This window comes from Oncorhynchus mykiss, chromosome 18 (assembly GCF_057628025.1).
Source record: "Oncorhynchus mykiss isolate SJ-2025 chromosome 18, ASM5762802v1, whole genome shotgun sequence".
Lineage (NCBI taxonomy): Eukaryota > Metazoa > Chordata > Actinopteri > Salmoniformes > Salmonidae > Oncorhynchus > Oncorhynchus mykiss.
This window is the reverse complement of record NC_143039.1, coordinates 38,898,298-38,924,055: the sequence shown is the minus strand read 5'-3', so window position 1 is coordinate 38,924,055 and position 25,758 is coordinate 38,898,298. Positions and strand designations below refer to the sequence as shown.

General features: G+C 42.8%; 1 protein-coding gene across 1 annotated transcript; it reads right to left on the bottom strand.

Annotated features, from left to right (window-relative positions):
• Positions 1–461: 461 nt before the first annotated feature.
• LOC110496001 (acyl-coenzyme A thioesterase 1-like) lies at positions 462–16,563 on the bottom strand. The gene is made up of 4 exons (XM_021571605.3): positions 16,436–16,563; positions 3,078–3,741; positions 1,332–1,534; positions 462–1,086 (listed from the first exon to the last, which is right to left on the bottom strand). The coding sequence occupies exons 2-4, from the start codon at positions 3,526–3,528 to the stop codon at positions 481–483; spliced, it is 1,260 nt and encodes a 419-aa protein (XP_021427280.2). The 5' UTR covers positions 3,529–3,741; positions 16,436–16,563; the 3' UTR covers positions 462–480.
• Positions 16,564–25,758: the final 9,195 nt, after the last annotated feature.

Below are 25,758 nucleotides of genomic sequence, written 5' to 3'. Positions count from 1 at the left end.
AGGTTTGATAATTCTGTGGGGTTGCTTTGCTGCCTCTGGTACAGGGGGCCAAACAGGCATTTAATACATGTGCACTTGCTAGTGGTAACTTTAATTAATGTAATACATTAATGAAAAGTGAACAATAGTAGCAAGAAACCAAGGTTTGGCATCTAAATACATGAATGTCTGTTGTTTTACAGCCAATCCACTCTGAAAAGAGGCACAAACCATCATAACAATACACATAAATAAAATGATGTGTTTCTCTTAATCTTGCAATTAAACAGTTTAAATATAGTCTGGATAACTTGTTTCTATGGGTTTCATTGTAGTAGGTGTTTTTTTTTGGGGGGGGGGAGCAATGTGTCAGGCATGGATTATCAAGGCATTTTGAACTTGTGAGTTAAGCTCATGTAAAATATGTGCATTATGAGTTAAGCTCTACTACATAGCAAAACAATAAGCACCACATATTTATCCAGTTTGCATTTCAACATTTTATAACTTGGCTTTACTCAAGTTGCTATCATTTGCCAGGTTAGTTCTAAAGAACTCCTGAATCCTCCTCCAAAGGTCGACCTCTGCTGCTGCGTGGGACCTGGGCACACCTCCCCACACAACAGGCTTTCCAATAACACCATGAATACTGGCCGGGCAGAAGGGCATGTAGGGTGTCTCTAAGTAGTGTCCTGCTCCAGGGTAAAATACTGACTCGTAATTATCCTTCCCATGATGCTTTAGTTGATGCATTGCCTGATTTGCAAAATAACAACTGTCCCAGTTTTGGTCATCCTCTGCAGCAACAAAGAGAAACCTTCCATTGGCTCTCTCAATTGGGATGAGCGTTGCCTGATTCTCCTCTGCCATGGGGTCATTAATAACATATTTCACATTTAAGGCCCCGGACTTGGTAGCAAAGACTCTTTTGGTATCAAGCATTAGGGGAGGTATGACTGTGCCTTTGTAGTGAAGAGGAATCATGGCATTGGCATTGCAACCATTGATCCATACGGTAGCAGCAATGCCTGGCAGAAAAGTGGCAATGGACAGTGCTAGATCACCACTTTTGGACAGTGACAACAAACCTAATCCAGAGCCGCAAACCTTAAAAGATAAAGGGACAGCAAATAAAGCACCGACCATAAGACATTCAGGTAGTACTATTTCCATGAAAGACGAGTGATTTGAAGTAATATTGAAGTAATTACAAATCAATGAATAAGCTGTAAGCAATTATAACTCATTTTCACATTATTACCATGTTCTTACCCCTTTAATTCGTGCTGTAAAGTAATATCAACAAGTTAATGACAAAATCAAATCAAACCAGAGGATTATTTAATGCTGACCTGCGGCTGATTTTTCAAGAACTGAATCGCCTCCTCAAAATACTCCAGGTGGATCTTGGTCACGTTTTTAGGATTGTCATCAGCCCCATATAATGACACGGTAAAGACCACAAAACCTCTGTTGGCAAGAAGAGAAGCTCTAGCTTCAGATAGACCTCTTCCATATGTGTATAGGTCTAAAACAGCTGGGTGTGGACCTATTTCTGTAAAGGAGGAAATATACACTTTAAAACATTGAAAACCAGCACACATCACGTTGATGGTAAATACCAACTTCTAATAACCTCAGCAAAAAAATAAACTTCCCTTTTTTAGGACTCTGTGCATTCAAAGTTATTTAGATTTTTACGAATTAACTTCACAGATCTTCATTGTAACGTGTTTAAACACTGTTTCCCATGCTTGTTCAATGAACCATAAACAATTAATGAACATGCACTTGTGGAGCGGTCATTAAGACACTAATAGCTTAGCAGAATGTAGGCAATTAAGGTCACAGTAATTTAAGGAAACTTAGGACACTAAAGAGGGCTTTCTACTGAAAAACACCAAAAGAAAGATGCCCAGGGTCCCTGCTCATCTGCGTGAACATGCCTCAGGGATGCTGAAAGGAGGCATGAGGACTGCAGATGTGGCCAGGGCAATAAATTGCAATGTTCGTACTGTGAGATGCCTAAGACAGCACTACAGGGAGACAGGACGGACAGCTGATCGTCCTCAGTGGCAGACCACTTGTAACAACACCTGCACAGGATCGGTGCATCCGAACATCACACGTACGGGACAGGTACAGGATGGCAACAACAACTGCCCAAGTTACACCAGGAACGCACAATCCCTCCATCAGTGCTCAGACTGTCCGCAATAGGCTGAGAGGCTGGACTGAGGGCTTGCAGGCCGGTTGTAAGGCAGGTCCTCACCCAGACATCACCGGCAACAACATCGGCTATGGGCACAAACCCACCGTCGCTGGACCAGATAGGACTGGCAAAAAGTGCTCTTCACTGGCGAGTCGCGGTTTTATCTCACCAGGGGTGATAGTCGGATATGCGTTTCTCGTCGAAGGAATGAACGTTACACCGAGGCCTGCACTCTGGAGCAGGATCGAATTGGAGGTGGAGGGTTCATCATGGTCTGGGGCGGTATGTCACAGCATCATCGGACTGAGCTTGTTATCATTGCAGGCAATATCAACACTGTGTGTTACAGGGAAGACATCCTCCTCCCTCATGTGGTACCCTTCCTGCAGGCTCATCCTGACATGACCCTCCAGCATGACAACGCCACCAGCCATACTGCTCGTTCTGTGCGGGATTTCCTACGAGACAGGAATGTCAGTGTTCTGCCATGGCCAGCGAAGAGCCCGGATCGCAATCCATTGAGCCCCCCACCCCAGAAATATCTGGGAACTTTCAGGTGCCTTGGTGGAAGAGTGGGGTAACATCTCACAGAACTGGCAAATCTGGTGCAGTCCATGAGGAGGAGATGCACTGCAGTACTTAATGCAGCTAGTGGCCACACCAGATACTTTTTATTTTGACCCCCCCTTTGTTCAGGAACACATTATTCTATTTATGTTAGTCAGTTCATGTCTCAGTTGTTGAATCTTGTTGTTCATACAAATATGTTCATATGAATATTTAAACATGTTAAGTTTGCTGAAAATAAAAACGCAGTTGACATTGAGGACATTTCTTTTTTTTGCTGAGTTTACATAGTAGACCAAAGGGTAAACATAACACCAACCAGGAGGTACAAATAGAACGCCACGAAGCTTCCCCTCTTTGACAGGAATTCTTCTTACTCCCTCTGCAAGCAGACTTCTTTCATTGATTACTTCAGCCAGTATTCCTGGACTATCCTTGGAATGTACACTGAAGTTGACAAGGCAAGGCACTGATACAACCTTCTTAACAAACTTAGTGTATAAGTTGTTTGGTTTCAGAGACCACAAAAGCCCCATAGGTTCTACTCCAGTGTAACTGCCACCTAGTGATGACGCAGTTGTTAGATCAATCGTTCCACTGCAGTTGGCCTCATAGGTAGCTGAGGACCTGAATACAATGCCTTTGTCATCTGTTACTTCTGCCCTCAGATCCACCTGCTGTCTTGGTTTCAGCCTGTCAACTTTCAACTGCACTGGCTCATCGAATAAGCACTTGGCATTGGGAAGAATCTGTAAACACACTTTAGACATTATACACTCTGGTTAGGAGTGGAGAGAGATAGAAATGCAGTTTAGGCTTCTTTATATAGACTTTTCAAGTGAGGATGATACATTCAGCGAAGATAGTTGCTTGTAGACTTAAGGTTGTGGCCAATTGCACAATTGTGTGACCAGCACAGTTCAAAGATGACCTAAACCGGTAGGCTAGATGACATGAAGTGAGGATGGCGTTGAGTATGGAATCTACAAAGAAACATGGAGACAATAATACGTTAGATTGTTCATCAAATAATAAATTGCATAGTTAAATTCAAATGTATAATCAAAGACAGTAGAGTATGAAGATAGAAGAAACCGCTTCGTCAATAGAAATTCCCGATCACACTTGTAGGCAATGTCATGGCAATGTTGGCTAGCTAAGCTCACGCACAGAAACGTCATCGGGTCTAACGGTCGTCTCGCGCTGAACTGTGCATGTGCAGGCCATCAAATCAAAGGCACTCCTTCGATACAAAATTGTTTTTGACGAAAGATTTAAATGTTTTAGTTTGTCACTTTCATGAGGTTGGAGTAATAGCATGTTCAACTCCTTAATATATTGGCTCGAGGGCCTCCAGAGTGGCGCAACTGGTGACCGCTGACACGGTCACCAGTTGGAATGCGTTTCCTCCGACACATTGGTGCGGCTGTCTCCGGGTTAAGCGAGCAGTATGTCAAGAAGCAGTGTTGCTTGGCAGGGTCATGTTTCAGAGCAAGCATGGAGCACCTTCACCTTCAGAGCACCTTTACCTCTCGAGTCTGTACGGTAGTGGCAGCGATGGGACAAGACTAACTACCAATTGGACATAATGAAAAGGGGGTCCAAAAATATATATATATTTTTTTTTAAAGACCTGGCTCGAAACTAGGTTGTGCTTTTCGATTTTGAGCAAATTAACAACTAATTAAGAATGTTTCACTTTTCTCATTGACTTCTCAAACCCCAGCCTGGTCTGCTTGGTCCGTTTCGCAAACATTCCAGGAAGTCTTGCGATGTTGCACCTCTCGGTTTAGAAACTCTGTGCTATAATGATAAGCAATAGCCTTCATTAAATGTGCTATGGTAACGACATGAACTGCTGCGTCATTGACTGGACAGAAATATTTGGCTCTAACTGGCTTGTGCCTATAGATGGGGGGCTCCATATCATGGAGAGGAGGCAGTACCTTATTATTAATCAACGTTCAACCAAAGTATTTGTAGGCCTATGGCTTTGATATGAGGAGCATGGGAAGCGTTCATCTGCCATTTGCAGTAATTGCATAGGCCTATGGAAATCATTGTGTAGGCCAATGCTGAAACGTTTTTTAGGACATTAGGCCTAGACGTCAGACTACTGTTGGTTAGACAGACAGAGCACCATAACCAATGGAACATATTTCAAAAAGTGTAGACCTAGCTAGCTAGAATAGCTGGTTTCTGAGCTAGACTCACCTTGACAATAACATTAGCCATCTTAAATCATGACCTGATTTTCCACTCTGTTGTCTTGCACACAGTCAGTAGCTATAATGGTACTCCTCCATACTTTTTTGGGACATTTAAAAAATGCATTTCCTGCAATTCTCCACAGTTTGACATGGCTTATTATCCCCAAAGGATATTTTGAGGGGTATGTGGTATATGTACCGAAAGTTCAAATCCCAGAGCAGAAGAGGTCAAAAAAAACCTGTTGCTGTGCCCTTGAGAAAGGCACTTACCCCTAATTGCTCCAAGGTCGCTGTTGATAATGGCTGACCCTGGTTGTGACCCTACTCTGAGGGTGCCTCAGTGAGAGTTGGGATATGCAAAAAACACATTTCCAATTCACACATATAATACACATGTGAGAAATAGGACAAATATAAGCTCCTACTAAATTATTTTTATTACACTTTTACTACACGTTGAATGTTGATCCCGACTTCCAGTCAAAGGAAAATCAGAAAAAATGCACCATCTTTTACTCTTCAACCTGAACCAGATTGACAGTGCTCTGGCCCAATGAGAATAGCAGGGGCACCCCAAACAAATGAGTGGGGGAGGGCAGCAAATAGATTGTGCGACTGTCTATAGACAGTGGAGCTGAGCAGAGGACACGCAGTGCGTCCGAACAGGGCCGGGCTAACGCATTTGGGGACCCAGGGTACCTACTTCCGGGGGGGGTACCCCACTAAAAAAAAACATCCTGCATCTCAACACATTTTGACAGGGGGATAGGGAAGAGACAAAAAAGTCCAGTTTTATATCGCTATCCTACACATTTTGTCAGGCTGAGATAAAAAAATTAAAAAAATATGTTTTAAAGCTAATTTCCTGCAATTCTACACATTTTGCCATCTGGGGGCCAAAATTGTTTATTTATATAAAATAAATTGTGGGGAACGAATCAACCCATTCTGAATATTAGGGGTCAGAGAGGGTGTAACGCTCGTTGTTGGGAGAAAGAGAGGAGGACCAAGGTGCAGCGTGGCAAGTATTCATATTCTCTTTTAATGAAAACGAATACTCGAACAAAAACAACAAAACACGAGAACGAAACGAAAACAGTCCTGAACGGTGAAATACAAACACAGAACAGAAAACACCCACGAAACACAAGTGGGAAAAGGCTACCTAAGTATGATTCTCAATCAGAGGCAACTAACGACAGCTGCCTCTGAGAACCATAACAGGACAAACGCAAACACAACATAGAAAACGGAACATAGACCATCCACCCAACTCACACCCTGACCATACTAAAACAAAGACATTACAAAAGAACTAAGGCCAGAACGTGACAGTACTCCCTCCAAAGGTGCTGACTCCGTCCGCAAAACCTGAACCTATAGGGGAGGGTCTGGATGGGTGTCTGTCCGCGGTGGCGGCTCTGGCGCGGGACGTGGACCCCACCATAGTCTTTCTCCGCCTCTTTATCCGCCTCCGTGGCCTCTTAAGAGCGCCGACCCTCGCCGCCAACCTCGGACTGGGGACCCAAGCCACTGGACGGGAGGCTCCGGCAGCTCAGGGCAGACGGGAGGCTCTGGCAGCTCAGGGCATGAGGAAGACTCCGGCAGCACTGGGCATGAGGAAGACTCCGGCAGCACTGGGCATGAGGAAGACTCCGGCAGCACTGGGCATGAGGAAGACTCCGGCAGCACTGGGCATGAGGAAGACTCCGGCAGCACTGGGCATGAGGAAGACTCCGGCAGCACTGGGCATGAGGAAGACTCCGGCAGCACTGGGCAGGCGGGAGCATCTGTAGGGAGGACACGGAGAGACAGCCTGGTGCGGGGGCCTGCCACCGGAGGGCTGCTGCATGGAGGCGGCACCGGATAGACCGGACCGTGGAGGCGCACTGCAGGTCTCGAGCCCCGAGCCTGCCCAACCCTACCTGGCTGAATTGCTCCCCGTAGCCAGGCCAGTGTGGCGAGGTGGAATAGCCCGCACTGGGTTGTGCTGGCGAACCGGGGACACCCTGCGTAGGACTGGTGCCATGTACCCCGGTCCGAGCCAGCTTCATGGCACCTGGCTCGATGCCCACTCTAGCCCGCCGATACGAGGCGCTGCTATGTACCGCACCGGGCCATGCCTGCGCACCGGGGACATTGTGCGCCTCACGGCATAACACAGTGCCTGCCCGGTCCTTCTCTTTCCATTGTAAGCACGTGGAGTTGGCTCAGGTCTCCTACCTGACTTAGCCACACTCCCCGTGTGCCACCCCCCAATACATTTGAGGCTGCCTCTCGTCCCAGCTGCGCTGCCGTGCTGCCTCCTCATACCACCGCCGCTCAGCTCTCGCTGCCTCCAGCTCTGCTTTGGGGTGGCGATATTCTCCAGCCTGAGTCCAGGGTCCTTCTCCGTTCAAAATCTCCTCCCATGTCCAGGAGTCCTGAGATTTCGGCCGCTGCCAGTTACCTCGCTGCTTGGTCCTTTGGTGGTGGGTGTTTCTGTAACGCTCGTCGTTGGGCGATAGAGAGGAGGACCAAGGTGCAGCGTGGCAAGTATTCATATTCTCTTTTAATGAAAACGAATACTCGAACAAAAACAACAAAACACAAGAACTAAACAAAAACAGTCCTGAACAGTGAAATACAAACACAGAACAGAAAATAAACACCCACAAAACACAAGTGGGAAAAGGCTACCTAAGTATGATTCTCAATCAGAGACAACTAACGACACCTGCCTCTGATTGAGAACCATACCAGGCCAAACATAGAAAACGGAACATAGACCACCCACCCAACTCACACCCTGACCATACTAAAACAAAGACATAAAAGGACTACGGTCAGAACTTGACAGAGGGACATGTCCCCCCCACCCCCCTTTGACAATTTAGCCTTTGCATAAATCTATTGAATGAAATCAGTAATCTAGTTGACACCGGTAAAGTGGTCAATTTTAATTGAGGTTCTCTCACGGAGCGAGTACATTCAGGGAACTGGGAGAAAAAAAAAAAGACTTCAAAACAGTAGAAAGTGCAAAATGTCATCAGCTTAATTGGTTTAAAGGTAACAAAAAGAAAATGAGAAAATGATGTAACACGTTTCTGATAAGACAATAGTTTGTCTTGGATGCATATTTTATGTGGTTGAAATCAGGGGCGTAGTTGGTTTTTGAACATTGGGGGGGAACAATTTTGGCAGGTATTTTTTTTTTAAAATCCTGCGACTTCTCAATTTCAAATAACTTCTACGTAAGGACTAAATACCGTATTGTAATAGTTTTATATTAAAGTGCTCTACTAGAAACATTTGTTTGTGCAAAAATATATTTTTCAACAAGAATGTTGCTAGGACTGTCTGAGTGGGGAGGGGAAGGGCACCAAATTGGTGCGTTAACCACAGTGTGGATCAATCCACCAGAACAGAAGGGCCTAATTGGAAGGAAACTAGCTGTTATTGGGAGAGAGGTTTGGAACTGGTGTATTACCATATACAGCAAATCCACCAATGCAAAACATGCTGATTAAAAATGTCCTGTGTTTATTGTATATATGGAAATAATAGCTGAAATGATCCGTTGGTATACAATACAATACGAAATTTGATATGGGCTCTCGAGTCGCGCATCGGTCTAAGGCACTGCATCTCAGTACTAGAGATGCCACTACAGACACCCTGGCTGCATCACAACCGGCCAAGTTTGGGAGTCCCATAGGGTGGCTCACAATTGGCTTAGAGTTGGCCTACAACGACCAAACCCGGACGTCATTGCAAATAAGAAATTGTTCTTAACTGACTTGCCTAGCTAAATAAGGGACAAAAATGGTTTAAATATATATAATATCAACTAAAAAAATGTAATATGAATATTGACTGCACAACGTGTGTGAAAATGTTTACCAATTAAAATTCAACCTAAAAAAAAAAAAAATTCTAAGGTTAGTTGGCTTGCCACTTAAATACAGTACCAATCAAAGGTTTGGACACATTCATTCCAGGGTTTTTCTTTATTTTACTATTTTCTACATTGGAGAATAATAGAAGACATCAAAACATATGGAATCGGGCAGTGAGCAAAAAAAAGTGTTAAATCAAAATATATTTTGTATTTGAGATTCTTCAAAGTAGCCACCATTTTCCTTGATGACAGCTTTGCACACTCTTGGCATTCTCTCAACCAGCTTCATGAGGTAGTTGCCTGGAATGCACTTCAATTAACAGGTGTACCTTGTTAAAAGTTCATTCGAGGAATTTCTTTCCTTCTCAACGTGTTTGAGCCAATCAGTTGTGTTGTGACAAGGTAGGGGAGATATACAGAAGATAGCCCTATTTGGTAAAATACGAAGTCCATTTTATGGCAAGAACAGCTAAAATATGCAAAGAGAAACAGGCCATCATTACCTTAAGACATGAAAGTCAGTCAATCTGGAAAATGTCAAGAACTTATTTTTGCAAAAACCATGAAGCGCTATGATGAAACAGGCCCCCCATGAGGATCGCCACAGGAAAGGAAGACCCAGAGTTACCTCTGCTACAGAGGATAAGGTCATTAGAGTTACCAGCCTCAGAAATTGCAGCCCAAATAAATGTTTCAGAGTTCAAGTAACAGAGACATCAACATCAACTTTTCAGAAGAGACTGCGTGAATCAGGCCTTCATGGTTGAATTGTTGCAAAGAAACCACTACTAAAGGACACCAATAAGATGAGAATTGATTGGGCCAAGAAACACAAGCGAAAGACTGGTGGAAATCTGTCCTTTGGTTCGATGAGTCCAAATTTGAGACTTTTGGCTCCAACTGCTGTGTGAGACGCAGAGTCGGTGAGTGGATGATCTCCGCAGGTGTGGTTCCCACCGTGAAGCATGGAGGAGGAGGTGTGGAGGTGCTTTTCTGGTGACACTGTCAGTGATTTATTTAGAATTCAAGGCACACTTAACCAGCATGGCTACCACAGCATTCTGTAGGGTATCCATCCAGCCATCCCATCTCGTTTGCGCTTAGTGGGACTATCATTTGTTTTTCAACAAGGACAATGACCAAACACACTTCCAGGCTGTGTAAAGGCCATTTGACCAGGAAGGAGAGTGATGGTGCTTCATCAGATGACCTGGCCTCCACAATCACCTGACCTCAACCCAATTGAGATGGATTGGGATGAGTTGGACCACAGAGTGAAGGAAAAGCAGCAAACAAGTGCTCAGCATATGTGGGAACTCCTTCAAGACTGTTGGAAAAGCATTCCAGGTGAAGGTTGTTGAGAGAATGCCAAGACTGTGCAAAGCTATTATCAAGGAAACGGGTGGCTATTTGAAGAAATTAAAATATAAAACATATTTTGATTTGTTTAACACTTGTGGTTACTACATGATTCCATATATGTTATGTAATAGTTTTGATGTCTTTACTATTGTTCTACAATGTAGAAAATAAGAAACAAAAGAAAAACCCTTGAATGATTAAGTTTGTCCAAACTTTTGACTGGTACTGTATATACAGTGGTAACAGTTTCGAACTAGCTTCAGGATTCTAGGTTAGGAAAGTAGCTACAGTACGTTTTCCCCGGGTTACAGGGTTTGATCCTTATTTAACACATGGTTGTGCAATTGCAGTACAGTTTTTTTTACTTACATGTTTCATTTGAATCCTTTTCTCATTTTGAGGCTTAAATATTATTCCTGTTGTCATGACAGACCTGTGAGGATCCAAATAGGTCAGATCAGGTTTGCAATGAATGACTTCAAACAGACCCCCTCTGACCCGCAGAGGTGTGGAGGAGGGAACTGGTGTGGGTTTACAACTCACGCCCTGTTGTAAAATGAAAGACAGAACACTCAGCTCTCCCTCGCCAATGCTAACCAGATGGAATGCCTTATGTTTCATCAAACCTTTTCCCGCTGAAGCTAAAACATTCTAAAGCGAATACTGGAACAATATTTCTAACATAGAACATGGGGTTTGATCAGAGGCGATCTATAGAACACTAATGTAATTTCGTTAAGAGAGGGATATGATTTTAGGAGCCATAAGAGATAATTGTTTTACATAAACTTTGCACAGTGACAAGTCACACCCCTGAGTGATGTTAGTAAAGCATGTCAGCCTGACGGAACCACCCATTTGAACAAACTGTATAAAATTATGGGTTAAGAATTAACATATCAGACCAGAGAGACATAGAGCTGCACCTTTACGTTTAAAGTAGTCTTAACTCAACACGAGGTAGAGACGATAAACTCACCTCCCGATCAATCACTGGTACTGCTGATTAGCTGTCCTAAGTAAAGTATCTAGAAAAGCAAAGTTAAGTGGGATCATTCTACTACTCTGCTCAAACCATCGTATTACGCTACTAACACCAGCCCACTGGGAACCATCGACACGGCTGGCCTGCCTATCTTCAAAGAGGCATCTTGCAGAGCGAATGTAAGGAAAATCAACTCTAGTAGTTCTGTTCAGGACTACACGACAAATCACTGGATAACTACAGAGAAGAACAGAAGACTTGTTGGAAACATTTTTGGACTATCGAGCCTTACAAGCCTGCCGCGAAAAAGCCCAACCCCCTTTCCAAGGCGGTCCGGTTCTGAGAGAGATACACGGCGAACCAAGGCATTTCAAAGAAATAAACTCAGCAAAAACATCACTTTTTCAGGGCCCTGTCTTTCAAAGATAATTTGTAAAAATCCAAATAACTTCACAGATCTTCATTGTAAAGGGTTTTAACACTGTTTCCCATGCTTGTTCAATGAACCATAAAGAATTAATGAACATGCACCTGCGGAATGGTCGTTAAGACACTAACAGCTTACAGACGGTAGGCAATTAAGGTCACAGTTATGAAAACTTAGGACACTAAAGAGGCCTTCCTACTGACTCTGGAAAAATACCAAAAGAAAGATGCCCAGGGTCCCTGCTCATCTGCGTAACATGCCTCAGGGATGCTGAAATGAGGCATGAGGACTGCAGATATGGTCAGGGCAATAAATTGCAATGTCCGTACTGTGAGATGCCTAAGACAGCACTACAGGGAGACAGGACGGACAGCTGATCATCCTCACAGTGGCAGACCATGTGTAACAACACCTGCACAGGATTGGTATATCCGAACATCAAACCTGCGGGACAGGTACAGGATGGCAACAACAACTGCCCAAGTTACACCAGGAATGCACAATCAGTGTTCAGACTATCTGCAATAGGCTGAGAGAGGCTGGACTGAGGGCTTGTAGGCCGGTTGTAAGGCAGTTCCTGACCAGACATCAACGGCAAAACATCGCCTATGGGCACAAACCCACTGGACCAGACAGGACTAGCAAAAAGTGCAAAAAAGTGACAGTGAGAGGAAGTGTCTTTTATTACGGAGTTTACATTCATGATTGCTTACTTCAAGCGGACGGCAGTCTGTGTGCAAAGTAGTACTTTAAGTGAGAGTAGTTTCTAAATGTACCAACGTTAAGTGTCTCTGTCCCTCTCTCACCCTCTCCATGTCTTTTGTAACACGCAGCCATATTGTTGTCAGTCCTCTACAGACCTGTTTTTAACATATTAAGTGTGTATGTTTATCCTGTGTTACCATTTAATTACCTATGAAATAAATTATTAAACCAATTTGTGTAGTACTGAATCATAAGTAATCTCAGGCCTTTTGCAGATGCAAGGAGGTTACAACTATTCAGAATGATGATATGATATGAGGTTCAAATTAATAAGTTGACGGTTTATAGATGTGATAGGTAAAGATCTTTAGAGTTTAATTTGGGAAATGGTAACTCTAACCACTCTTGTGGTGCCCCAGATCCAAATTAGTTAATTGTTACATGATTAATTTAAATAGTGTAAAAAAGTTACATATTTAGGTAATTAGATAAATAACAGTCTTCATATTCACGTTAAAGTCAAGTCACAACACTGTTTACAAGTCATCTCAGGGTTTTGTCAGGTCCAGCATTATTATGTGCTCCTCTGGTGGTTCATTGCGATAATCGTTGACAGTGCATGTCAGAGCAAAAAACAAGTCATGAGGTCAAGGGAATTGTCCGTAGAGCTCCAAGAAAGGATTGTATAGAGGCACAAATCTGGGAAAGGGTACCAAAAAATTACACAGCATTGAAGGTCCCCAAGAACACAGTGACCTCCATCATTCTTAAATGGAAGAAGTTTGGAACTACCAAAACTCTTCCTAGAGCTGGCCACCCAGCCAAACTGAGCAATCTGGGGGAGGAAGGCATTGGTCAGGGAGGTGACCAAGAACCCGATGGTCACTCTAACAGAGCTCCTCTGTGGAGATGGGAGAACCTTCCAGAAGGACAACCATCTCTGCAGCACTCCACCAATCAGGCCTTTATGCCAGACCAAAGCCACTCCTCAGTAAAAAGCACGACAGCCCACTTGGAGTTTGCCAAAAGGCACCTAAAGTACTCTCAGACCATGAGAAACAAGATTCTCAGGTCAGATGAAACCATGATTGAACTCTTTGGCCTGAATCCCAAGCATCACATCTGGAGGAAACCTGGCACCATCCCTACGGTGAAGCATGGTGGTGGCAGCATCATGCTGTGGGGATGTTTCTCAGCAGCAGGGACAGCGAGACTAGTCAGGATAGAAGGAAAGATGAACGGAGCAAGGTACAGAGAGATCCTTGATGAAAATCTGCTCCAGAGCGATCAGGACCTCAAACTGTGGCGAAGGTTCACCTTCCAACAGGGCAAAGACCCTAAGCACACAGCCAAGACAACATAGGAGTGGCTTTGAGACAAGTCTCTGAATGTCCTTGAGTGGCCCAGCCAGAGCCCGGACTTGAATCCAATCTAACATCTCTGGAGAGACCTGAAAATATCTTTGCAGTGACACTCGCCATCCAACCTGACAGACCTTGAGAGGATCTGCAGAGAATAATAGGAGAAACTCCCCAAATACAGGTGTGCCAAGCTGGTAGTATCATACCCAAGACGACTTGGGGCTGTAGTCCCTGCCAAAGGTGTTTCAACAAAGTACAGGGTCTGAATACTTATGTAAATGTGATATTTTCGGGGGGGGGGGTTCATAACAAAGCTGCCTGAAGAAAGATGGGTCACAATTTGATAACATTTCATTTGTTTTGCATCCCAAAGTGTCTGGAATGCATTCAAAATGTTTTGCAAAGTTCACATAAACATCAGGGAAAATCATCAGGAAGGAATTGTGTGTGTAGAATATAAGATCTGTATTGCTATCAATTGTGGTTGTGTCACTGTCCCTTCTAACGATGGGGTCATAATAGCTGATAGCTACCATTCAAAAGTTAGAGCTACAATTATTGGCGGGGACCAAATAACCCTTTGGAACACAATTTCTCTAATGTAACATAAGGGTATAACACTGGTGTTACAGTCGAAAAGCAGCATTGGTGTATAATTTTACTGCACGGGAAGGTGGAGGGGGGCTGCGTGCCTGCGAAGCGCACATTGCACCTGTCATCCCTATAGCTGATTGTTTCTTCTAGTGAAATCAGCTGGCGCTGCTATGTAGCCTACTGTTTTAAACACCTTGAAAAATATCATAAATAACATTGTGTAGGATAATAGATAGACTAAAAAATAAATTGATAGGGAGAGTTTTGAAGGAGAAAGAGCATGCCTATAGGCCTACTGCAAAATTGACAACCTAAAATAGAAAAGACACGCGTCACCTAGATGTTTAACTATTAATACATTTGAGTGAAGCAGTTCAATGCTGACACCATTTTAGTTGAGTGCATAAACTCTGGAAACCAGCAGAGGTTTGTTCTGTCTTGCAAAGCGCAAGTGGTAGGCCTAAATTCACTGCAGTATTAGGCCTTATATTTAGCCTACAAAAAGCAGCATTGGTGTATAATTTTACTGCACGGGAAGGTGGAGGGGGGCTGCGTGCCTGCGAAGCGCACATTGCACCTGTCATCCCTATAGCTGATTGTTTCTTCTAGTGAAATCAGCTGGCGCTGCTATGAAGCCTACTGTTTTAAACACCTTGAAAAATATCATAAATAACATTGTGTAGGATAATAGATAGACTAAAAAATAAATTGATAGGGAGAGTTTTGAAGGAGAAAGAGCATGCCTATAGGCCTACTGCAAAATTGACAACCTAAAATAGAAAAGACATGCGTCACCTAGATGTTTAACTATTAATACATTTGAGTGAAGCAGTTCAATGCTGACACCATTTTAGTTGAGTGCATAAACTCTGGAGGTTTGTTCTGTCTTGCAAAGCACAAGTGGTAGGCCTAAATTCACTGCAGTATTAGGCCTTATATTTAGCCTACAAAATTATGGCTATGAATGAGCTTCTATTGGTAGCCTACATCTTTAGCCTAACTTCACTGTTGTCCTGTGCAATACCTACTGTTTTAAACACCTTGAAAAATATCATAAATAACATTGTGCAGGATAATAGATAGACTAAAAAATAAATTAAACACGCTTGCCTCTTTGCTGGCCTTTCAGCTATTCCTCTATAAAGATCCATGACTCTGAAAAAAAACTTTGCTACAAATTGTTGGTCACTTATTTAGATTTTTTTTTAAATTACCGTTAGCCTATTCTAGGCGAGAAGGAACCGTGCTCTTGCTTGTGGAATTTAAAATACAGCATAGGGTAAATTAACTGGTGGGGGAAAGTTTGAAAGGGGATTGGGGACAATGGTGTGTGATCACATTTGCTGTGATGATAATTTCTCTTTTTTTACTTTATTTAACTAGGCAAGTCAGTTAAGAACAAATTCTTATTTTCAATGATGGCCTAGGAACAGTGGGCCTTGTTCAGGGGCAGAACGACAGATTTGTACCTTGACAGCTCAGGGATTTGATCTTGCAACGTTTCAGTTACTAGTCCAACGCTCTAACCACTAGGCTAATGACTTGATACATTGTTGCAATGACAGGATCAACACAATGGACAGGCAGAGATCAGTGAAAAATAATGTCCAAAAGAGTTATTTATCCATTAGAAAAATTACAGGCCATAAGAAATCAACACTCCAAAAGGTTGTCACTAGTTACCACATCCACAAACTCCGCATATTTCTACAATTTATCTTCTTAAAATGTGATTTTAAACACAACCTTAATCCTAACACTGCTATCCTTAAACTATGACCAAAAAGTCATAGGCAATTTTGACTTTGTGTCTGTGCTAAATTGTTTGTCCAAGTTAATTAATAATAATATTAGCAAAAAAAACATGGCGATTAACCGTTTAGAACGTACTTCTGTTCCCCTATGATAGCTAACATAAATAAATGCACAAACATTCCGGTGTGAATAATAATCAACAGGTGACCTTGAATATAAGTATCTTAATGTAAAGAGGATATCTATGAAATTGTTGCACCTCAATCACGGGAGTTAAAATAAATTGTTAACCAACAGTTGGCTTGTAGCCTAATTGACCTTGATTGCCTAAATGCGATCAGAAACAGCGTTAAGGAAGCATATACAATCGCCTATTATAACAAGATTGCTGTACTCACGTTGTCATGGATGCATACTTTTTCCTTGTAGCTTTGGTTGAGATAGGACTGTGATGGTCTGAACTTTTAAAGATAAGCCTTTTATCAATTAGATTTGTATTCACCTGCGTCCTCTCGCCTACTTTTGAAAAAGGTCGAAATGAGTGACGTGCAGTTCGCGATCATTCGTTTTTATTCGTTTTTCTGAGTGACTCGTTATTTTCAGTTGTTCTTTGACCTGCTGGATGATAATGGAAAGTCAAAAGGTTCAAATCGTCTTACACGGAATACGTCTTAACACTTATAATTATCATTTTTCATTGGAATTAACCAAAAGGTAAAATAAAAATGTATCAAGAACAACCCAGTCAGTGTAAGTCAGCATCTCCGACTCGTTCAGTCAGTGGAAGAAGTCCGACAGAGATCAAAGTTCAACCAGTCCATCCAGTCGAGTCAGTTACAGTGTCCCTTCTCCTTTCTGAAGATAAATAGCTATTTATTTTAATCAGGGGCTTAGCGAGCAGGTCAGACATCCCTTATATCTCCACAACTTTCCAGATGGTATCATCTGGTGGCTTATGTTATTGGTATTTTACATCTAGATCTAGAGATTATAGATCAGTATTTATGATGTGCTAAAAGCTCGGTTTGAATGCAGTTTCAGTTTATATTTTCCCACCAATTCCCTCTCCTCATCACATGGTTTGCAGTTTCAGTTTGTGCTCAAGTATCAAGCTAACCCAACCCCTTTCCTCATCTTCCAAGCATATTCAGAGATATTAAGAAAAAAACACCTCAGCAAGATTGATATAAAAATAGAAAATTGTTGATTTGTGAAAATAGTGAACAAGTAAGTTTCCACTGCACATAGACAGACTGTCCTGCCTATGAATCCATATGGGAGTATTACTAAGAGTCATGGACAACTAAGTCCCAAATGGCACCCTATTCCTTACATAGTGAAATACTTTTGACCAGGGCATAGGTAGTGCACTATATAGGGAATTGGGTATCAAAAGTATTAATTTGTCTCAATAAATATCAATGGTCATCCACTACTCCATGATGCCGTAGATAAAGCTGATGTTGATGATGGTTTTGCATCTCTATGATCGCCCATTGCCATCATTATTACAGAGATGACACTTTGTACAGTAGTATCAGCAAGTAAATGTCTACGTCCCAAAAGGCACGTTTCGCTTCAAAGTGCAATATTTTGGACCAGGGCCCAAAGTTGTACACTTTAAAAGAAATAGGGTGCCATTTGGATGCAACCAATTGTCCTTGCCATGTATTTCACTAACCTTCCCAGAAGGCAAAGCAATGTGATGCTGTATAATTACCAGCCAGGTCACCCTGTGATACAAGTAAACATTCAACATCCATCAATATCTGATATGACATGGAAACAATACATATCTACGTCCCTCACATCTACTCTATGAAAGATTATCACAAACACTATTATAGGTCATATAGGAGGGCTATATTGTGAGTTACTTTGTGCAGTAGGAGGGACAAGGAATTCTCATACTCAAAAATAATTAATTAATAATTAATTATAGCAAAAAATATGCTAGAAAACAGTAACCTGTTTGACCTGTCTGTGGATCCTCCATACAGCAGTGTCCTGGGGCTCTGTTGGTTTGGTAGGGAGGACTGAGGGTGCGTCCTCAAATAGCACCTTATTCCCTATGTACTATGGTGCTCTATTTTAGATTTTAGTTTACTCTACCAGAGCTAGAGCACTCTAGTGCACTATATAAGGAAGAGTGCCATTTTGGAATAGGGTGCCATTTCATACAGTACAGTACATGGACGAGTATTGCTCAAGCTTATGCACTAAAACCAGCGTCATCTGGCTCTGACTGCACAGTCCAGTACACAACTTTGGTTTAGGTTGAATTAGGGAAGAAGAGTCCCGACAGGTAGTTAGGGCTTGAAGCCAAAGTTTTATGTTGCTTGAAAGTGTTGAAAGAAAAGAAGCATCAGGAGGTCTATTTTGGGCCTGTCTTCTGTCTATAGTCAATCAGGGTTTGAATAATTAGAGTCAGTTGATTGGATTGGATACATGAGAGGTTCTGGAACATGCCCACAAACGCCAACAGCAAGCGTCACCTTGAGAATAATGCTTATCTGATTGGACCTTGATAGACAGGGCAAATTCTGGATAGCAGGACTGTACAAAACAGTTTTAAAATAACATAAACCACTGTAGTACCAGTTCCTACGATCATACACTTCTTGATTCCCGTTCAAAACCGGAGGGGCATAAACCGTTGTAAGTAAAACAGTAGTAACACAACCTAACCTAAGAGAGGGTCTGATCTACTATCATATTACTGATATATGTTAAATTCTGTCAGGTGTACACTTACTGTTGTGTTGTACCTAAATGAAAAGTCTCAACAGCACTTTGCCAATCTGGGCTTTATGCGAGAGTGTGTAAGGAAGTCTGTGTGTAGCTGGTGTATAGGAGTCAGGCGCAGGACAGCAGATATTAGTAAATAAACGTATTTTACTCAACATAATATAAATGCAATACAAAAACAGAGCCCACAATAACGGACCTTCCTACATAGAAACAATCACTCACAAACAAACATGGGCGAACAGAGGGTTAAATAATGAACAGGATTGAAACCAGGTGACAAAACAAATGGAAAATGAATTGTGGATCTGCGATGGCTAGAAGGCCGGTGACGTCGAACGCCGAACGCCACCCGAACAAGGAGAGGGACCAACTTCCGCGGAAGTCGTGACAGAGTGACCAGACAGAAGACACTCTTGAGAAAAAGGCACATGACAGCATGCGTGGAGTTTGCAAAAAGGCACATAAAATACTCTGAGATATTAAGGTAAAAGATTCTGTGGTCTGATGAGACAAAAATGGAACGCTTTGGTGTGGTATGTCTGGAGAAAACTTGGCACAGCTCATCATCCGTCTAACACCATCCCTACCATGAAGCACTGCAGTGGCAGCATCATGTTATGGGTTTGCTATTCAGCAGCAGAGACTGGGAGACTGTTAGGGATAGAGGGAACAATAAATGGAGCCAAATACACGCAAAACCTTAATAAGTGCAAACAACCTTAGACTCGGGCAAAAATGTATGTTCCAACAGGACAATGACCCCAGCAATGCTGGAATGGCTTCAGAACAAGAATGTGAAAGTCATTGAGTGGCCCAGCCAAAGCCTAGACGTGAATCCCATTGGAAATCTGTGGAAAGACTTGAAGATTGCTGTTAACCGCCGCTCCCCATCTAATTTAACAGAGCTTGAGAAAATCTGCAAGGAAGAATGTGAGAAAATCCCCAAATTCAGATGTGCAAAGCTGGTGCAGACATGTCCAAAGACGACCTGTAATCTCTGCAAATGTGCTTCTACAAAGTATTGACTCAGGGGTGTCATGACACTCCTGACAATGGATCAAAGTAACCTCTCTCTTTCCACAGGAGAGGGAGGGGAGGGGAAGAAGTTAGTTAGTTTGTTTCTGGCATGAGAAACTCAAACGAGAATCTGACAAAGAAAGAAGCAGGAACAGAGAGAGAAATAGAGACCTAATCAGAGGGAAAAAGGGAACAGGTGGGAAGAGGGTGAACGAGGTAGTTAGAGGAGATGAGGAACAGCTGGAGGAGGAGAGAAAGAGTAGGTAACCTAATACGACCAGCAGAGGGAGACAGAGTGAAGAGAAAGAACAGGAACAAGATATAACATGACAAGACATGACAGTACCCCCCACTCAATGAGCGCCCCCTGGCGCACTCGAGGAGGAAACCTGGCGGCAACGGAGGAAATCATCGATCAGCGAACGGTCCAGCACGTCCCGAGAGGGAACCCAACTCCTTTCCTCAGGACCTCAAGCATCCCCTGATCTGACATTTCTGACATATTTGGATCCTCACAGGACAGTCATGACAAAGGTGTGATTGAATTTATTTTGCCATTGTGTCTTCTTATTGTCTCGGCCTTAGGCCTATACATCACGGTGTCAAAGCATATGAACTAACAGATTATATAGTAAACAATTATCACAGGTTGTAAAATGTAATTTTTTCCCCTGGCTTGGCAACCCTGGTGATTATACACACGCACTGCTACTGTTTGTCAGTATGAATGAAATGAGTGGGTCCTGCTTTGATGACTGTATTATATTTACACTAATTGTCCTATAGATTTTTGCAGTCATAAATCATACTTGGAATAAACTGATAGCAAAAAACATCTCTTCATCCAGTAGAATGAAGAGCCTGCAGAGTTCTGTCATGCTATCCAGGTCTGTGCCCAAACAGTTCGAGCTTTGACTTTTAAAAATACACCTTTCCAGAAATAAGCCTCTCACTGTTGCCGCTTGTTTACAGACCCTCCTCAGCCCCCAGCTGTGCCACGGACACCATATGTGAATTAATTGCCCTTCATTTATCTTCAGAGCTTGTACTGTTAGGTAACCTAAACTGGGATATGCTTAACATCCCGGCCGCCCTACAATCTGAGCTAGATGCCCTCAATCTCACCCAAATTATCATGGAACCTACCAGGTACAACCCCTAATCCATAAACACGGGCACCCTCATAGATATCATCTTGACCAACCTGCCCTCTAAATACTCCTGTGCTGTCTTCAAACAGGATCTTAGCGATCACTGCCTCATTGCCTGTGTCCGTAATGGGTCTGCGGTCAAACGACCACCATTCATCAATGTTAAACACTCCCTAAAACACTTCAGCGCGCAGGCCTACCTAATCCCGGGTATCCTGGAAGGATATTGACCTCATTCCGTCAGTAGCGGATGGCTGGCTATTCTTTAAAAGTGCTTTCCTGACCATCTTAAATAAGCACGCCCCATTCAAAAAATGTAGAACAAGGAACAGATACAGCCCTTGGTTCACTCCAGACATGACTGCCCTTGACCAGCACAAAAACATCCTGTGGCGTACTGCATATGCATCGAATAGCCCCCACGATATGCAACTTTTCAGGGAAGTTAGGAACCAATATAGACAGGCAGTTAGGAAAGCAAAGGCTAGCTTTTTCAAACAGAAATCTGCATCCTGTAGCACAAACTCCAAAAAGTTCTGGGACACTGTAAAGTCCATGGAGAATAAGAGCACTTCCTCCCAGCTGCCCACTGCACTGAGGCTAGGAAACACTGTTACCACCGATAAATCCACGATAATTGAGAATTTCAACAAGCATTTTTCTAGGCTGGCCATGCTTTCCACCTGGCTACCCCTACCCCGGTCAACAACTCTGCCCCCCCACAGCAACTTACCTCCCCATTTCGCCTTCACCCGAATCCAGATAGCTGATGTTCTGAAAGAGCTGCAAAACCTGGACCTCTACAGATCATCTTGGCTAGACAATCTGGACCCTCTCTTTCTAAAATGATCCGCCGCAATTGTTGCAACTCCTATTACTAGCCTGTTCAACCTCTCTTTCGTCTGAGATCCCCAAAGATTGGAAAGCTGCCGCAGTCATCCCCCTCTTCAAAGGGGGAGACACTCTAGACCCAAACTGTTACAGACCTATGTCTATCCTACCCTGCCTTTCTAAGGTCTTCGAAAGTCAAGTTAACAAACAGATCACTGGCCATTTTGAATCCCACCGTACCTTCTCAGCTATGCAATCTGGTTTCCGAGCTGGTCATGGGTGCACCTCAGCCACGCTCAAGGTCCTCATCGATATCATAAACGCCATCGATAAAAGACAATACTGTGAAGCCGTCTTCATTGATCTGGCCAAGGCTTTCGACTCTGTCAATCACCGCATTCTTATCGGCAGACTCAACAGCCTTGGCTTCTCAAATGACTGCCTCGCCTGATTCACCAACTACTTCTCAGACAAAGTTCAGTGTGTCAAATCAGAGGGCCTGTTGTCCGGACCTCTGACAGTCTCTATGGGAGTGCCACAGGGTTAAATTCTCGGGCTGACTCTTTTCTCTGTATACATCAATGATTTCACTCTTGCTGCTGATGATTCTCTGATCCACCTCTACGCAGACGACACCATTCTGTATACGTTGGACACTGTGTTAACTAACCTCCAGATGAGCTTCAATGCCATTCAACTCTCCTTCCGTGGCCTCCAACTGCTTTTAAATGCAAGTAAAACTAAATGCATGCTCTTCAACCGATTGCTGCCCGCACCTGCACGCCCGTCTAGCATCAGTACTCTGGACGGTTCTGACTTAGAATATGTGGACAACTACAAATACCTAGGTGTATGGTTAGACTGTAAACTCTCCTTCCAGACTCACACTAAGCATCTCTAATCGAAAATTAAATATAGAATCGGCTTCCTATTTCGCAACAAAGCGTCCTTCACTCATGCTGCCAAACATACCCTCGTAAAACTGACTATCCTACCGATCCTTGACTTCGGAGATGCAATTTACAAAATAGCCTTCATCACTCTACTCGGCAAATTGGATGCAGTCTATCCCAGTGCCATCTGTTTTGTCACCAAAGCCCCATATTCTACCCACCACTGCAACCTCTATGCTCTCGTTGGCTGGCTCTCGCTTCATATTCGTCGCCAAACCCACTGGCTCCAGGTCATCTATAAGTCTTTGCTAGGTAAAGCCCCGCCTTATCTCAGCTCACTGGTCACCATAGCAGCACCCACCCGTAGCACGGGCTCCAGCAGGTATATTTCAATGGTCACCCCCAAAGCCAATTCCTCTGTTGGCCGCCTTTCCTTACAGTTCTCTGCTGCCAATGACTGGAACAAATTGCAAAAATCACTGAAGCTGGAGACTCATATTTCCCTCACTAAATTTAAGCATCAGCTGTCAGAGCAGCTTACAGATCATTGCACCTGTACACAGCCCATCTATAAATAGTCCACCCAACTACCTCATCCCCATATTGTTATTATTTGTTTTGCTCTTATGCACCCCAATATCTCTACTTGCACATTCATCTGCACATCTATCACTCCAGTGTATAATTGCTCAATTGTAATTATTTTGCCACTATGGCATATTTATTCCCTTACCTCCCTAATCTTACGTCATTTGCACACACTGTATATAGACTTTTCTATTGTGTTATTGACTATACGTTTGTTTATTCCATTATTCCTCTGTTGTTTGTGTCACACCGCTTTGCTTTATCTTGGCCAGGTCGCAGTTGTAAATGAGAACTTGTTCTCAACTGGCCTACCTGGTTAAACGAAGGTTAAATAAAAGTGATAGGCCTTAGTTCTCCTCAAGTATCCAAACAAAACTAGGTTACTTAATTGGGTAGATATCGAAATTCAAAGCTTCTACGGTGGTGTTCAAATGTAGGCTAAGTAGTTTTTGTTCTGCTTAAAATGATCAAGTGTATTGCATTGTAGGCTACATATTTGAATACTTTTTAAAATAATAATATATGCATTGCATTCGGAAAGTTTTCAGACCCCTTGACTTTTTCCACATTTTTTACAGCTTTAATGGATAAAAAAAAAAAAATTAATCATCAATCTACACACAATAACCCTTAATGACAAAGTGGAAACATTAGGATTTTTGGCACATGTACTCAAAATAAAAAACACAAATACCTTATTTACATAAGTATGCATACCCTTGTTATGAGACTCGAAATTGAGCTCAGGTTCATCCTGTTTCCATTGATCATCCTTTAGATGTTTCTACAACTTGATTGGAGTCCAACTGTGGTAAATTCAATATAATGGACATGATTTGGAAAGGCACACACCTGTCTAAATAAAGTCCCAGAGTTGACAGTGCATGTCAGAGCAAAAACCAAGCCATAAGGTCGAATAAATTGTCTGTAGAGCTCCGAGACAGGAATGTGTCGAGGCACAGATCTGGGGAAGGGTACTAAAAAATATCTGCAGCATTGAAGGTCTCCAAGAACACAGTTTTCTCCATCATTCTTAAATGGAAGAAGTTTGGAATCACCAAGACACTTCCTAGAACTGGCTGCTCGGCCAAACTGAGCAATCCAGTGAGAAGGGCCTTGGTCAGGGAGGTGACCAAGAACCTGATGGTCACTCTGACAGAGCTCTAGAGTTCCTCTCTGAAGAAGGGAGAACCTTCCAGAAGGACAACCATCTCTGCAGAACTCTACTAATCAGGCCTTTATGGTAGAGTGGCCAGATGGAAGCCACTCCTCAGTAAAAAACACATGGCAGCCCGCTTGGAGTTTGCTAAAAGGCACGTAAAGGACTCTCAGACTATGAGAAACAAGATTCTCTGGTCTGATGAAACCAAGATTGAACTGGCCTGAGAGGAAACCTGGCAACATCCCTACAATGAAGCATGGTGGTGGCAGACAGCATCATACTGTGAGGATATTTTTCAGCGGCAGGGATTTAGCTAAGAAGAATGGGCGAAAATCCCCAAATACAGGTGTGCCAAGCATGTAGCAGCTGTAATCTCTGCCAAAGGTGCTTCAACAAAGTACGGAGTAAAGGGTCTGAATACTTATGTAAATGTCATATTTCCGTATTTATTTATTTTTTACATTTGCCAAAATGTCTAAAAACCTGTTTTTGCTTTATCATTATGGGGTATTGTGTGTAGATTGATGAGGATTTTAGAACAAGGCTGCAACGTAACAAAAGGTAGAAATAATCAGGGGGTCTAAATACTTTCCGAATGCACTGTATATGCGAACACCCCTTCAAGTTAGTGGATTTTGATACTTCAGCCACACCTGTTGCTGACAGGTGTTCATTTTTTACCCTTATTTAACTAGGCAAGTCAGTTAAGAACAAATTCTTATTTTCAATGACGGCCTAGGAACCCCTGTTCAGAGGCAGAACGACAGATTTGTACCTTGTCAACTCAGGGGTTTGAACTTGCAACCTTCTGGTTGCTAGTCCACTGCTCTAACCACTAGGCTACCCTGATGCCCCAGGCTACCCTATGTATAAAATCGAGCACACAGCCATACAATTAGCCATACAATTAGCAGTCATTCTCGTTCACAATTATCAGTGCTTTAGTTTATTATGTTGCTGTTCAGTGGTTCTGAATTAATGATGCACACGACTGTCCATGTTTTTCAGTGTCTTTGTCCTGAGGTCCTGAGCGCTCTGGAGCAGGTTTTCATCAAGGATCTCTCTGTACTTTTCTTCATTCATCTTTCCCTAGACTAGATGGCTATATCGGTCCACTAATACAATACTATAAAGGCCTAGTGCAATACACACAGTACCAGTCAAAAGTTTGGACACCTACTCATTCCAAGGGTTTTTCTTTATTTTTACTATTTTCTTCATTGTAGAATAATAGTGAATACATCAAAACTATGAAATAACACACATGGAATTATGTAATAACAAAACATTTTTTTTTTATAATTGAGATTCATCAAAGTAGCCACCTT